General features: G+C 35.3%; 1 protein-coding gene across 5 annotated transcripts; it reads left to right on the top strand.

Moving 5' to 3' along the window:
* Nucleotides 1-2,802: 2,802 nt before the first annotated feature.
* On the top strand, nt 2,803-12,354 carry LOC112021757 (putative disease resistance protein RGA3). 5 transcript variants are annotated; one of them, XM_065769469.1, is made up of 11 exons: nt 2,803-5,750; nt 6,138-6,214; nt 6,891-7,018; nt 7,152-7,305; nt 8,969-9,057; nt 9,609-9,723; nt 10,265-10,393; nt 10,497-10,640; nt 10,805-11,002; nt 11,102-11,183; nt 11,520-12,354. In XM_065769469.1, coding segments are annotated over exons 1-2 (2,835 nt in total). In that variant the 5' UTR covers nt 2,803-2,916; the 3' UTR covers nt 6,139-6,214; nt 6,891-7,018; nt 7,152-7,305; nt 8,969-9,057; nt 9,609-9,723; nt 10,265-10,393; nt 10,497-10,640; nt 10,805-11,002; nt 11,102-11,183; nt 11,520-12,354. The 5 variants fall into 5 exon arrangements, with proteins under 5 accessions (XP_065625541.1, XP_065625542.1, XP_065625540.1 ...); XM_065769470.1 differs by having other exon boundaries at nt 8,994-9,057; XM_065769468.1 differs by lacking the exon at nt 8,969-9,057.
* The last annotated feature ends 473 nt before the right edge of the window (nt 12,355-12,827 follow it).

Raw genomic sequence — 12,827 nt, forward strand, 5'->3', positions numbered from 1 at the left:
TTATGCGATAGAGCTTTGTCCTCTCCCTTTACCTCTATGGGTGCTTCATAAAAAAACACACTATACAATACACATATCTCTAAATAATTGTTAGTTTCTTAGATTAGGATATACATTTTAATACATATACATATATGTAAATGAGTTTCATGAAAATGATTCTGCCACGAGGATCCTGGCCCCAATTCTCACAGACTTGGTGCTTTTGCACAAGACTTGTGGGATTTGGAACTCAAGTCCGAGTGGCTTTGCTTGAGCTTTGCCTTCCAAGATAGTTAGATGAGATTTTAGCAAGAAACAGTAAAGGAAGACAATGCAATAAAGAAATGCACGAAATAATTGTTAGAGATCCTCAAATCAATATGAGGTATTTTATTATTTTCTTGATTGTGGATTACAATATGCTCACTAAGACGTGACACAAGGTTCAACTAAGTTCAAAAATTACAGACTTTGATAGCTATTCAAGCTTCCAAGACTTGCAAAGTTTGAATTTGTTGAATCCAAGCATATGCTATAGTGGCTGTCTCTGGGATACCGGGAGCGGTTCCTCTATTTTTCTTGAGTTTTACAGAGTTATCTTAACGATTCCCTTCCCCTGTTTTCTGCATCATGCCTTCTTTTATAGCACAGATCGAGCTCTAGGGTACTGGTGATTTCTCCCTTTTGCCCCTTAGAGTTTGTCCCGTGCCTGGTTACTTCAGGATCATGTCGTTTCCTTTTCTTCATAGTTTCTTTCTTTTTGTTGCGACCAGATGAAAGTCTCCCAGCTAGCTTCCTATTTCCAGATTTTCCCATTGGCTGACCTGAGGCTTTTTGGCTTTTACTCCTGCTTTTCCAGTCGTACTTTTCCTTGTCTCTTTCTTCAAATGGTTGGAACCAAAGCTCCTGCGTTTTGCTTTGTACTTCCACTACGTGTCTGGGTCATAAGGTCCGCGTGCCTTTTGTCTCTTTTCTCTCTTCAAATCTGCTTTAATTCACTTTAGCTGTGCTGCATGTCCTGAGGATCCCGAGCCTTTGGCAGCCTTTGGGGATCCCGTCCCAGCTCTTTCACTGGAATTTGCTGGACTTTTTAATGGCCTTTTTTGCTGGAAATCTGAACATACATAGGGCATTGACGTCGATTCTTCTTGCTAAACGAATTGGGCCTTCTTTATTAGTATTATTTTTTTTTATGGAATGGGCTTTGTTGTGAAATTTTGGACCTCAACAATCCCTACCTAGATACGACACGAACCCGATACGCCAACTTGAATTGACACCCCTAATATCACATTGAAAAATTCTATTTTTTTTTTCTCCCCATAATTCTAAAATGGAGAAGAAATTAGCAGAATTTTCTTTAGCAATCTAATGCTTAAGAATGGTGAAATATGAATATCCCTACTGCATTCAAGCCCCTCTTGGTTGTGAGAATTGAATATGAAATCACATTTAACTCTACAAATGCCTATCGTTCGCCCTTTTACTTGAAACTAATTAGAAGGTTAATTATATTTTTGGAAAAGTCCAAAGTAGTCATATGAATCCTTTGCCAACAAAGAACATGACTAAAGATATTTTTGTAATTTAATTTCCATTCCCTCACTGAATGTAAATCAATCACTCTATTGTGTTTGCCTTGTGTCTATGTTACTTGAAATTTGACAAATGATCTCTTCATTGTTCATTATAGAACCTGTTGTCCCAAATTCAAGGTTTGGAGCTAAAATATGTGTAGAGTTTCTAAGCCAATTAGGTCATCACAAAGGCCCCTTATGAGAGAAAGATCCCAAAATTTTAATGCCCCAAAATTGTGGGTCAATATAAATTCAACTTAAATGAAACTCTAAAATGTTTTAAAAATTTTTGTTATAAGTGTGCTAAATCACCATGAATGATCAGTTTTCCAGAACAATTTAAGACTTCAATTTTTTTTTTTTTTTTTTTAAAGTTTCTCACATTATCTATGGTCATACACCAAACAAACTTTCTATCAACAAGAAAAATATTGGATTTTAGCTCTTCTAGCCTTGCTCAAGGTAAATTAAAACTATTTTCTAAAATAATAATAAATTTTCATCTTTTTTATTTGGATGTTGAGTGGCACTTTTTAAATGCTAAATTATTTTTTAAATTAATATTTTAATGACCATGTTAGTGTTTAATGTGCTTACTGTGCATTCCATGTGCCACATAAGCAATTTCATTTAGTAAGATGATGGTTGTGGTTAATTTTTTTTGAGCACGACTTTCAAATTTTAGGACTAAGTAGGAGCTCAACAAATATAAAGACCAAAGTAAAAAATTACTCAAAATATAAGAACAAAAAAGATAATTTCTCCTAAATTATTCGAATGCTTATTTATAATGCTTTTCCACTATGTAGCCTAAGATCGTGGTCGACACTACACTATAGTACTTCAACTTTAAAAAGTTGATTACTTTGTAATTTGTAAATAAGTGGAGGAAATTCACTTCACTTTGTGCCTTGTGGGTGGGTTAAATTTTAACTAAAGGGATGAGTATGAACTGATGATGTACGGCCTAGATGCTTACAATATTTTACATGATTCATGATACAATTGATTAATTAAAACAAGTAAATTGTCTAGCTCTCCCAACTGCATGATTCATGATACAATTGTATAAAGAAAAAAACTTAAAATAATATTTAAAATGAGTAGGACTAAGAATTTGATTGGTGAATTAGAAGATTATGATCAATTGATCCAGAAATATTAATGCTTTGAAATAATAAATTACTATATAAATTGTCTAGCTCTGCTTTTAGATTATAAAATGAATTTCAGTGTGTAGTTGACCAGAACTGGCCCTGCTTTTGAGATCTCATCTCAACTTCACTAGCAATTTGGTTTCTCCTGAATTATCAACCATTTCTCTTGTGTTATCCTGCAAATTTTCCATTTCCAAGCTATGGCTGGTGCTCTACTTTCTGCTATTGTGGAGAAGCTTGGTACTTTCATTTCTTCAGAGTTCGCGTTGACTGGAAGTGTTGAGAAAGAAGTCCAAAAGCTTGAAACCAAATTCCGTACCATCCAGGCAGTGCTCAACGATGCTGAGAAGAGGCAGCTGAAGGAGGAAGCTGTGAAGCTTTGGTTAGATAAGCTCAAAGGCGTATCCTACGAGATGGACGACGTGTTGGATGAGTGGAACACTGCCATGATCAAAGAAGAGATTGAGAAACAACAAAAAGAAGATGAAAATGCTGAAATTAGCACTACTAAGAAGAGGAAGGTATGGTCCCTCATCTTAGTTCCTAATCTTTTTCAGCAACGTGATATTGCTCATAAGATAAAAGAACTTAACGAAATATTTGATGAGATTAACAAAGAGAGGGAGATGTACGGGTTTGAATTGTGTAAGGCCATTGAAGAAGTAGTTGAGAGACCAAAAACTACTTCTTATGTTGATGTGTCTGATATTCTTGGTCGCGATAAGGTTAAGGATGATCTAGTGAGCATCATATTGGGCAAGGGTACTGAAAAAGAAAAATACCCCCATGTCATCTCTTTGGTGGGCATGGGCGGTATGGGAAAAACGACTCTTGCCCAACTAGCCTTTAATCATCATGAGGTGAAAGATTATTTTGAAAAAAAAATTTGGGTTTGTGTTTCTGAGCCTTTTGATCAATGTAGGGTTGCGAAAGCGATCGTTGAAGCTCTTGCAGGTGCTGACCCCAAAATTACTGAATTGCAGAGTTTGTTGGAAAAATGTTGTGAATTAATTGGGGGAAAGAAATGTTTTTTTGTCTTTGATGATGTGTGGACTGAAGACTATGCAATGTGGAAGCCATTTAGAGATGCACTCAAAAGTTCTGGTTCCCAAAGTAGTAGAATTCTAGTCACCACACGTAAAGACAAAGTTGCGAAGATGATGGAAAGTACAAATACAATCAAGTTGGAGGAATTGTCCGAGGAAGACTGTTGGTCGGTGTTTAGTAAAATAGCATTTTCTGATAAGAATCCTAAGCAATGTGAGCAACTAGAAGACCTTGGTAGGCAAATATCAAAGAAGTGCAAAGGCTTGCCCCTTGCTGCAAAGACTCTAGGGAGTCTCATGCACTTCAAGAAAAGTAGAGAAGAATGGAAGAACATTTTGGATAGCAATTTTTGGAAATTAGAAGATATTGAAAGAGGACTTTTTGCGCCGTTGTTACTTAGTTATTATGATTTGCCATCACCATTGAAACAGTGTTTCTCATATTGTGCTGTCTTTCCGAAAGATCATCTCTTTTTTGTTGATGAGTTGGTATCTATGTGGATAGCACACGGATTTGTTGAGTCAAAGGGAAATTTGGAAATGGAAATCATGGCAAGAGAATACCTTGAAAATTTAGTCATTCGCTCTTTATTCCAAGAATCTAGGGAATTTAGGCACATGGGGTACTACAAAATGCATGATATTGTGCATGACTTTGCACAATCAATTACTAAGAATGAATGCTTCATAATCAGTAGTGACATAGAGTCAGAATCAGATTATAATAATGCTCGCCATTTGAGATTAGAAATTCCAAAAGAATCCCAATTTCCTATGTCCATTGATAGTGCCAAAAATCTACGCACCCTCTTCTTTTTTGATCAAAGTGGTTATAACATATCCAATTTATTTCAGAATTTTAGACTTTTACGGGTATTAACTTTGAATTCCACTATGGAACTTCCGCATGCAGTGGAAAATTTAATACATTTAAGATATCTTGATTTGCTTAAGTGCAATGAGGTATTGCTTGAAACCATCTATAATCTATGCAATTTACAATATTTGAAGATTACCCAAGCTTCTGATTCTGTGTTCACAAAATTACCTCAGGGGATAGGTAAATTAATTAACTTAAGACATCTTGTTGGAAAAAATTTTCTGATTCCAAGAGGGATTGGAAGATTGATTTCTCTTAGAGCATTAAAATGTTTCAGCATAAGTGATGAGGATAGCGAAGGATGTAAACTCGGAGAATTAAAAAATTTGAACCACTTGCAAGGGAGTTTTGAAATACATGGGTTGGGGAATGTGGTAGATGAAAGTGAGGCCGAGAATGCACAACTTAAGAAGAAGATACACCTTCGTGAAATGATACTATCTTTTAGGAAAGGAAAGGATAGAGGATGGCGGGATGCTTGGTTTCCATATGCCGTCGACCCCAATGATAGAAGAATGGAGAGGGATGTCTTAGTTTTAAATGCCTTAGAGCCACCCCAAGACTTGGAGCAGTTAAACATTCGTTGGTATCAGGGCACCACAATGTCTCCTAATTGGTTGATGTCCTTGACCAAATTGAAAAGGGTTTCTATCGTTTCGGCCACCAAGTTAATGAGTTTGCCTCCTTTCGGGAAGTTTGCACTCCTCGAATCGTTAACTATAAGGAATGTGTGTAGTTTGGAAAAAGTGGGTGTTGAATTTTTGGGAATAGAATCTGAAAACAAGAAAGTAGACATCATATTCCCAAATTTGAGATATCTCGGTTTTGCGTGGTTGGAGGAGTGGGAAGAATGGATTGGGATTGGAGGAAAAGAAGACGCAGACTGTATAACTATAATGCCGCGTCTTCAACGGTTGGAAATTCATGGCTGCGGAAAGTTAAAGTCACTGCCGAACTTCCTGCATACAATTCCATTGAACGAATTGGAGATCGCTGGCTGTCCAATTATCAATGAACGTTGCCAAAGAGAGACAGGAGAGGACTGGCACACCATTTCTCACATCCCAATCATCAATCTTAAAGAAAATTCTTATTTCCCTAAGTTTTGGTAACTCATTCTGCTTCTTAATCTCCTTACGCTTCATTTATTTTGCAAACAAATACTATCAACTAAATATTCTCATTTTTCTGGTAAAAATTCCCACTGAAAATAAATTACTAACAACCACACAAATTTAACATATTCCCATAAATTTGAGTTAACGAAGTTTATTGTTGTGATGTATTCAAAATTGCTTGTTGGGTACAATAAATGTTTAGAAATGATTTAAAAAATAAAAGGCTGGACTTTCAGATGGAATAATCAAATGAACGTGTCTCCAGATTTTCACTCATTTGCATTTAAATGTAAACAACTCAAAATCAAATGCCTACCTCTTTCTATTTCATTTGCAGTTTAATATTTTTATGGGTCTTGCTCATTTTCTTGATTTAGATGTAATCGTAAAAACTGCCCATGAGCAAAGTTCATCGTCAGCTTGATTTGGCATTGCATGTCTGAACCAGTAAAGGGTAACTTCTTCCTACTTCTTTCTTCCTCTTCTGCTGCTTTTGTCATTTGGCTGAAATATCAATTAATTATTTTCATTATCCCTCAAAAAAATCCCACCCAAAGAAATTACGAGCAACTTTCATAGAGTAATTTATCAAATTTTGGTCACACTCACAACATTACTGACACCAGTGGTTCAATCTAGTAGGCCCACTATTTGCAACATTACCAGAATTTGTAAATGTATGGAAGATTTTTTATTTATTTTAAAGAACCCAGACTGAATGGTACTGAAACTTTACTAGTGGATTTTTATTATTGGCATATGGCCTTGTTAAATAACATTTCTATTTTACTTAATTTTGAGTAGGATTTTTCTTGGGTCTAAACTTAATACAATCCTTGCATCTCATTTTAATTTGCTCTTCTAAGTGATACAGAAAATGCTGTCCATTTTTAAAGAACTGTGCAATTTTCACCAGTATAACATAATTATAAATTTGTCAAAAAAAAAAAAAAAATTGCCAAGCTTTTTTTTTTCCTCTCTCTTTTATGGCAAGGTATATCCAAATATTATTTTTTATCTTTTGTAACGAGATGATTTTTCTCACTGTTCTGTCCATCTATAATAACCTCATGCTAGATATTTAATTTTGTTGGCCTCATTTAAACCATACATCAAATTCTATTATGTAGGGAAGTATATTTTGTGCTTGAGCAAAATTTCACGCATGGATGGACTTTTGAGAAAGACCTACAGAAGAAACGCGTTCATTTTATTGTGGCAGTAAAGCTTGCATATCGTATGACACATCAAAGGTTAGGTAGGTACTTGACAATCTACAACTTATGCAACCTTCTATCCTTAATCTTCAGGCTTTGATGTTTCAACTTTAAAATATGATTCTGGATGCACACAAATTTCTTGTCTTGGTGATGTGTTTCTTATCAATGAAGATGAGGAAGAGTGGGATGTTACCACCAAGGGTAGAGGGCACAATTTGATAAATTCTTGCTATTTTGAAAAGGACACCTTAAGAAGTGGAGAGGAGAAGATAGGACCAGTCCAAACTTCCTTGATCTAGGCACATAAATGTTGCTTCTTGTATAGGTAACTCTCTCCTTTCTATCTCCTTTTGATTTTTAATTTGTTGCTGCATTTGTTTTTTGTTCCATGGTCAATCATTTGTTTTTTCAACCTAATAATACCCTAGGAATATTTTGCTCTCCTTCAGTCTAGGAACAATACCCTAGGAATATTTAACAAAAATTGTGATTTTGAAAACACTAATTCAAAATTTGAACTAAAATCATGTTTTCAAAACACGATTTCAAATAAAATGTGTGCGGAATTTGAAATAACGAGTGTGTACCAAGACTTTTCCTTTTGACTAAACCAATTCTAATTTCTAATGTCACAATTTCCTTTACTTTGTCCATCCCAACTGGTTTCAAATGAAGGAGGGGACCCCTTCCATCCATGCAACCATAATAGTAGTGAAAACTTTGACTAAACCAAATAAGAGAAAGTCTAACTACACAAACAATTTGACAAGAAGTTTCACATATGTTGAGGTGTTTGGTCTGTAATTTGAATGTCATAAAGTGATGATAATGGTGATTCTAGATGAAAATGATGTTGCCATCAATTATATCCTGCTGAGTGCTAAAAAATTGTAAAATTTATTGTGTAGCATTGCACTGCCACATGAACCTGCCATTTTTTCTTTGCAACTCACAGTCTAATACATAACACAGTTGTGGCAAAGTGCATGTGAAAGTGTGCAGTGAAATACATACCGGCTTCTTTCTCCATCCCAACACGTAAAACAGTGTTCAAAGCACATGCATTTCTGTCTTCATCCCTTCCATCCATGAAGTAGCTCTCCCTCAGTCAGACTTGGTGGGCTCCAACTGAATTACTATGACTGGCATGCACAAGGGCTCCTCCATTGCTCAGTTTTTCTTCACGCAAAAGCTCTCAACAACAGAGCTCTCTTAACGCAAAAGATCGTTAAAAAGAATTTGATTCTCAACTGAAATCCACCAATCATGCTCATACGTCGCTATATCTATAAATACTCTTACCCCCTCAAACACTCTTCAGTCTCCAAACACTTGAACTAATTTTGCTCATGATTTCTCTCTAAATCGGTGAGTTTCAGTTTTTATATATATATATATATGCTAAAAGCCAACTTTGTATTGAGGTTCTGTGTTGAGATTTGAACCCTGCTTCATTCAGGCACTGAGCCTCACTCACTGTCACTCAGATGGTGCTGTTTCCTTCTCTGCAATCTGCATATTGAAGCTTTTGTTAGCTTATTTCATTTGTGTTTTTAGCAGCTGCTCTGTTTTTACGGTAGTATTTCACATGTTTTAGGCTGGATGCTCTTGTTGTTGCATGGGTTTTTGTATTCTTCTTGATTTGTTTAATGAAAGTTACTGATTCATCAAAAAAGTTATTCACAATTTCTTTCATTTATTTTGTGTTTCTTACTGACTAACTTTTATGTATTATTTTATTCATCTAGGCTAAAGTTTACATTGTTCCATATTTAGCCAAATGCCTTCAAACCACACTTATGGAAAGGGGAACAAGCTCTAAATCCATGAAAAGACATACTTAGCTAAGGCACATGAATTCATGCATTATCAAAAATCCTTCTGGTTGTGTTATTAGTATACCTATAAGCTGAGATTTTTTTTCTTTAAGCCTATTGGTTGATTTTGAGATAAAAATCTCACTTGCTTTTTGGCTTGATAATGAGAAGATTGATGGAACTCTTATGGCACCAGATGGATTTGCAGCATGGTTGCCAAAAACTAGTATGCAAGAGAGTCTGATCTTCATAAGTATCAGGTGATGTTATTGCACAGGGTTGGTCATATAAATGGCAGATGAGAGAAATGGTGGAATATTCATGGCAGGCATGACAAAGTGAACCTTTTTATTTATTTCTAATCATACCTCATTAATGTTGACATCCTATATTAATGGAATAAATCTTGATGATGCTTTAAGATGTAAACAAAAGTAGCTAGAAATTTAATTTGGACGTTAAAATCTGCAGAAGTTCTTCCATTGAAGTTTTTAACTTATGCCAGCCATCAGTTTTGCTTCTAGGTCTGGTTTGAAAGTAAGGGGAGTTGAGTTAAGATCAGCCCCAGGTTTCATTTTGGATTCAGTCATTTTCAAAATGTCCTTTTAGAATTGGTTAGTGTAAAATCACTTGTTGATAATCCCAACACAGATGGAATTCACTTGGAAGAGAGAAATAATGTGAAAATATACAATTCATTCATATCCACTGGCATATTATTCCACAAGCTCTCAAATCCTAGTTCTTGTCTTCCCTATGTAATTCCTATTCTAAAAATGTCTTACTGTTTGGGTTTAAACCTTTGATACAGGTGATGATTGTATTGGAATACAATGTGGATATAAGTTTGTTGGTCTAAGCTACTACATAGCATCCCTTTTTGTATGGAGTTCTGATTGTTTAAGGAGTACAAGGAATCTATACAGGTACTGCTTCACCTACATCATCCATACATACCTTTTAACTAATTTTTGAGATTTGAGACAAAAAACTATCGAAAGTCCAAGTTTTGGTTTAAAAAGATTGAAACAAAATGTCATCTTCCTTTGTAGTATAGTCAAATTAAGGTAATTGGCTTGTACTTCAATGTACTGTGTACAGACCCTACTATGTTAACAGAGAATTTGTTCTATATATATAGACAAATATCTTCAAATCCATATTCTCATAAGGAAAAGGCATACTCAGTTAAGGCCAAGCTAAAGCATGAATTTCTCTAGGGTAATTAGTATTGTGTTTTTGATTATCATTTTAGCTTTCTTAATCCTTTCATTTAGGGTAAATTTCCTAGGTCCACATAACAGAAACATTTGCATGCATTATTAAGAAAATCAAAACCATGTTCCCTTCCACATGTGGCTTTAACCTCAAGTAAAAGAGGTATTTCTACTTCTACTATTACCAATACGGTTTTCAATGTACTTTCTGTTGCTGCTGTTGGGGATGATGTTACTGGTGACTCCAAAGCATTCAAGAATACAGCCTGCAATGCTTCTTGTTCCTCCCAAATATTTTTCGGGGTACAGCGTACAATTTTCAAGGGGTCTTGTGTATCCCATCTCATCTTTCAGGTTGTGTTATCAGTATGGTTATAAGGTAAGAATTTTTTCTTTAAGCCTGTTGATTGTTTTAATGATGAAAAACTCACTTGCTTTTGGGCTTGATAATAAGAAGACTATTGTAACTCTTATGGCACCAGATGGACTTGAAGCATGGTCACCAAAAACTAGTAAGCAAGAATGGCTGGTCTTCATAAGTATCAAGGAGAATGTCATTGCTAGGGGTTGGTCTTATATACAGCAGAGAAGAGAAATGGTGGAATCTTCATGGCAGGCCTGATAAAGTAGGCCATTTTAATTTCTAATATTACCTCATTAATGTTGACATTTCTATATTAATGGAATAAACATAGACGATGTTTTAAGACACAAACAAAAGTAGCTAGAGATTATTTTTGGAAGTTAAGCTCTTTAGAAATTATTTCATTGAAGTTTTTAACTAATGCAGGCCATAATTTTTGCTTCTAGTTCCGATTTGAAATTAAGGGGACTTCAAGTTAGAACATCCCCAAGTTTCATTTTGGAGTCAAAATGTCCATTTCAAATAGGATATCAAAGAATCACCTGTTGATAGTCCCAACACAAACAGAATTCACTTGGAGGAGACAAATAATGTGAAAAAAATACAATTTATTCATATCCACTGGTATATTATTCCACAAGCTCTCAACTCCTATTTCTTGTCTTCCCTATGTTTTTACTATTCTAAAAGTTTATATTGTTTGACCATATACCTTTTATGCAGGTGATGATTGTATGCCAATTGGAACCAACTCTCACAATGTGGACATAATGAATGTTACATGCAACCAAATTCGTGGAATAAGGCACATTCACTGCTTGATACTAAAATTTCTTAGCTGAAAATATAGTCTGCAACTGCATTGAAATTGCAAGTTGTAAAAAAGTCAACCTACAGAAATTACTACCATACCAACAAGAAGGGTCACTTTTGGGTTCATATTCACTTCTATTTATCTAATAGGATTCAGTGTAGCAGAAAACTTCATTGTTTGTCTTTGTTGGTCTTAGTAAAATTCAGAGGTTACAAGAGCCTAGACAAAGGGATCAATGTGCACAAATTTTAATCTGCTTTTGCTTAATTAAGTCTCAGAAAATCAGTCACTAGTCCCTTTTTCTGACTGATCCTTCTACCTGTGCAGCATTGGCAGTCCTGGTACAGATAAATCTCAAGATTGTACTTCAAACTACACACAGTGAGGTAATCATCAAACACTCTACTAATGGTCGTCAGATCAAAACATGGCAAGGTGGCCCAGGTTGTGTCCAGAGTGACCTTCCAACTCATTCACATGGACATTGTTCAAAACCCAATTATTTGAACCAATGCTACCACCTCGGTAAAAAGTTTGCCAATCATACATATGTACTTGCCGTTTTTGATACATGGAAAATTGGACATGGTTCGAAACCCAATTATTTAAACCACTACTGCCTCACTGAAAAGTGCCTGAATCATACTTCTGTTCATATATGGTACGAATGACATAAGAAGCCCACCTATGCACATTGCTTGTAGTTATTCACAGCCTTGCTGAAATGTTCACACTTTTGAGAGTGGCATTGCTTTCCTGCCCAAGGAAAGAAACACATGAATCCATTTTCCTGGAAAGCATATGGCAGAATACACAAAAGTACTCTTCCACCAGTTTCCTGACATCCTATGAAGTTAGCATGAGTAGATGAAGATTATGGTGATCGGCGTTAAATAATTATGTCAAGTTGATTTTGAGATTGATTAAAGGCCTTCAGGGTCAGGCTTCTTTCTAAGTTCAAGGGTCAAATCTAGAATTTTTGGAGCATGTCTTTGAGCAATAGGGGTTAGTTTTATGAGTTGTTTGATGCATTTCTTTTGTGGAAATGATATTTGCTTACTTACCTAAGAACCAAAAAGAACGGTTGGTGATGTTTCTGAAATATTGTTTGCAAATGCAAATCAAACTCATTATCCAAGGATTGCTTTTCTTGTTGGCATAATTTGTCTTTTATGGACTTCTTGATGAATATAAGTATATAACCCTTTTCAATTGGCATATTTTCACTTCATAAGTAAATTTTCCATGAGAGTATGTACTTGTGTAACATTTTAATGGGAGGGATATTTGCTTCCATGAATATAACCCCATTCTATTCATTGGCATGATTTTGGATTCATTGTCAAAGACCCAGGTATTTTCTTCATTCAATGAGAATATTTGGGTAGCAATAGTTATCAAATTGAAATGATGCTTAAGTATTGCTACTAGTAGTGCATGCTAGACATGGCACAGTAAAGTCCAAGTCCCCTTGTGTGCGGCACAATGTTTCTGCATTGATGTTTAAGTTCAAAAAAAAAAAAAAAAAACTTGAAATGCTAAGATCAAGTGGTCTATCACCTATAAGCTGTATAGAATCGGACCAATACGTGGGTGGTGTACCTATAGTCATGGAGGATACTGTTAATCGTCTCC

Source organism: Quercus suber, unplaced genomic scaffold, assembly GCF_002906115.3.
Source record: "Quercus suber isolate HL8 unplaced genomic scaffold, Cork oak 2.0 scaffold_1172, whole genome shotgun sequence".
In the NCBI taxonomy this organism is placed as follows: Eukaryota; Viridiplantae; Streptophyta; class Magnoliopsida; order Fagales; family Fagaceae; genus Quercus; species Quercus suber.

Excerpts from the sequence above, each read along its gene's own strand:
- LOC112021757 (XM_065769469.1), top strand. The coding sequence starts at position 2,917 with ATGGCTGGTGCTCTACTTTCTGCTATTGTGGAGAAGCTTGGTACTTTC.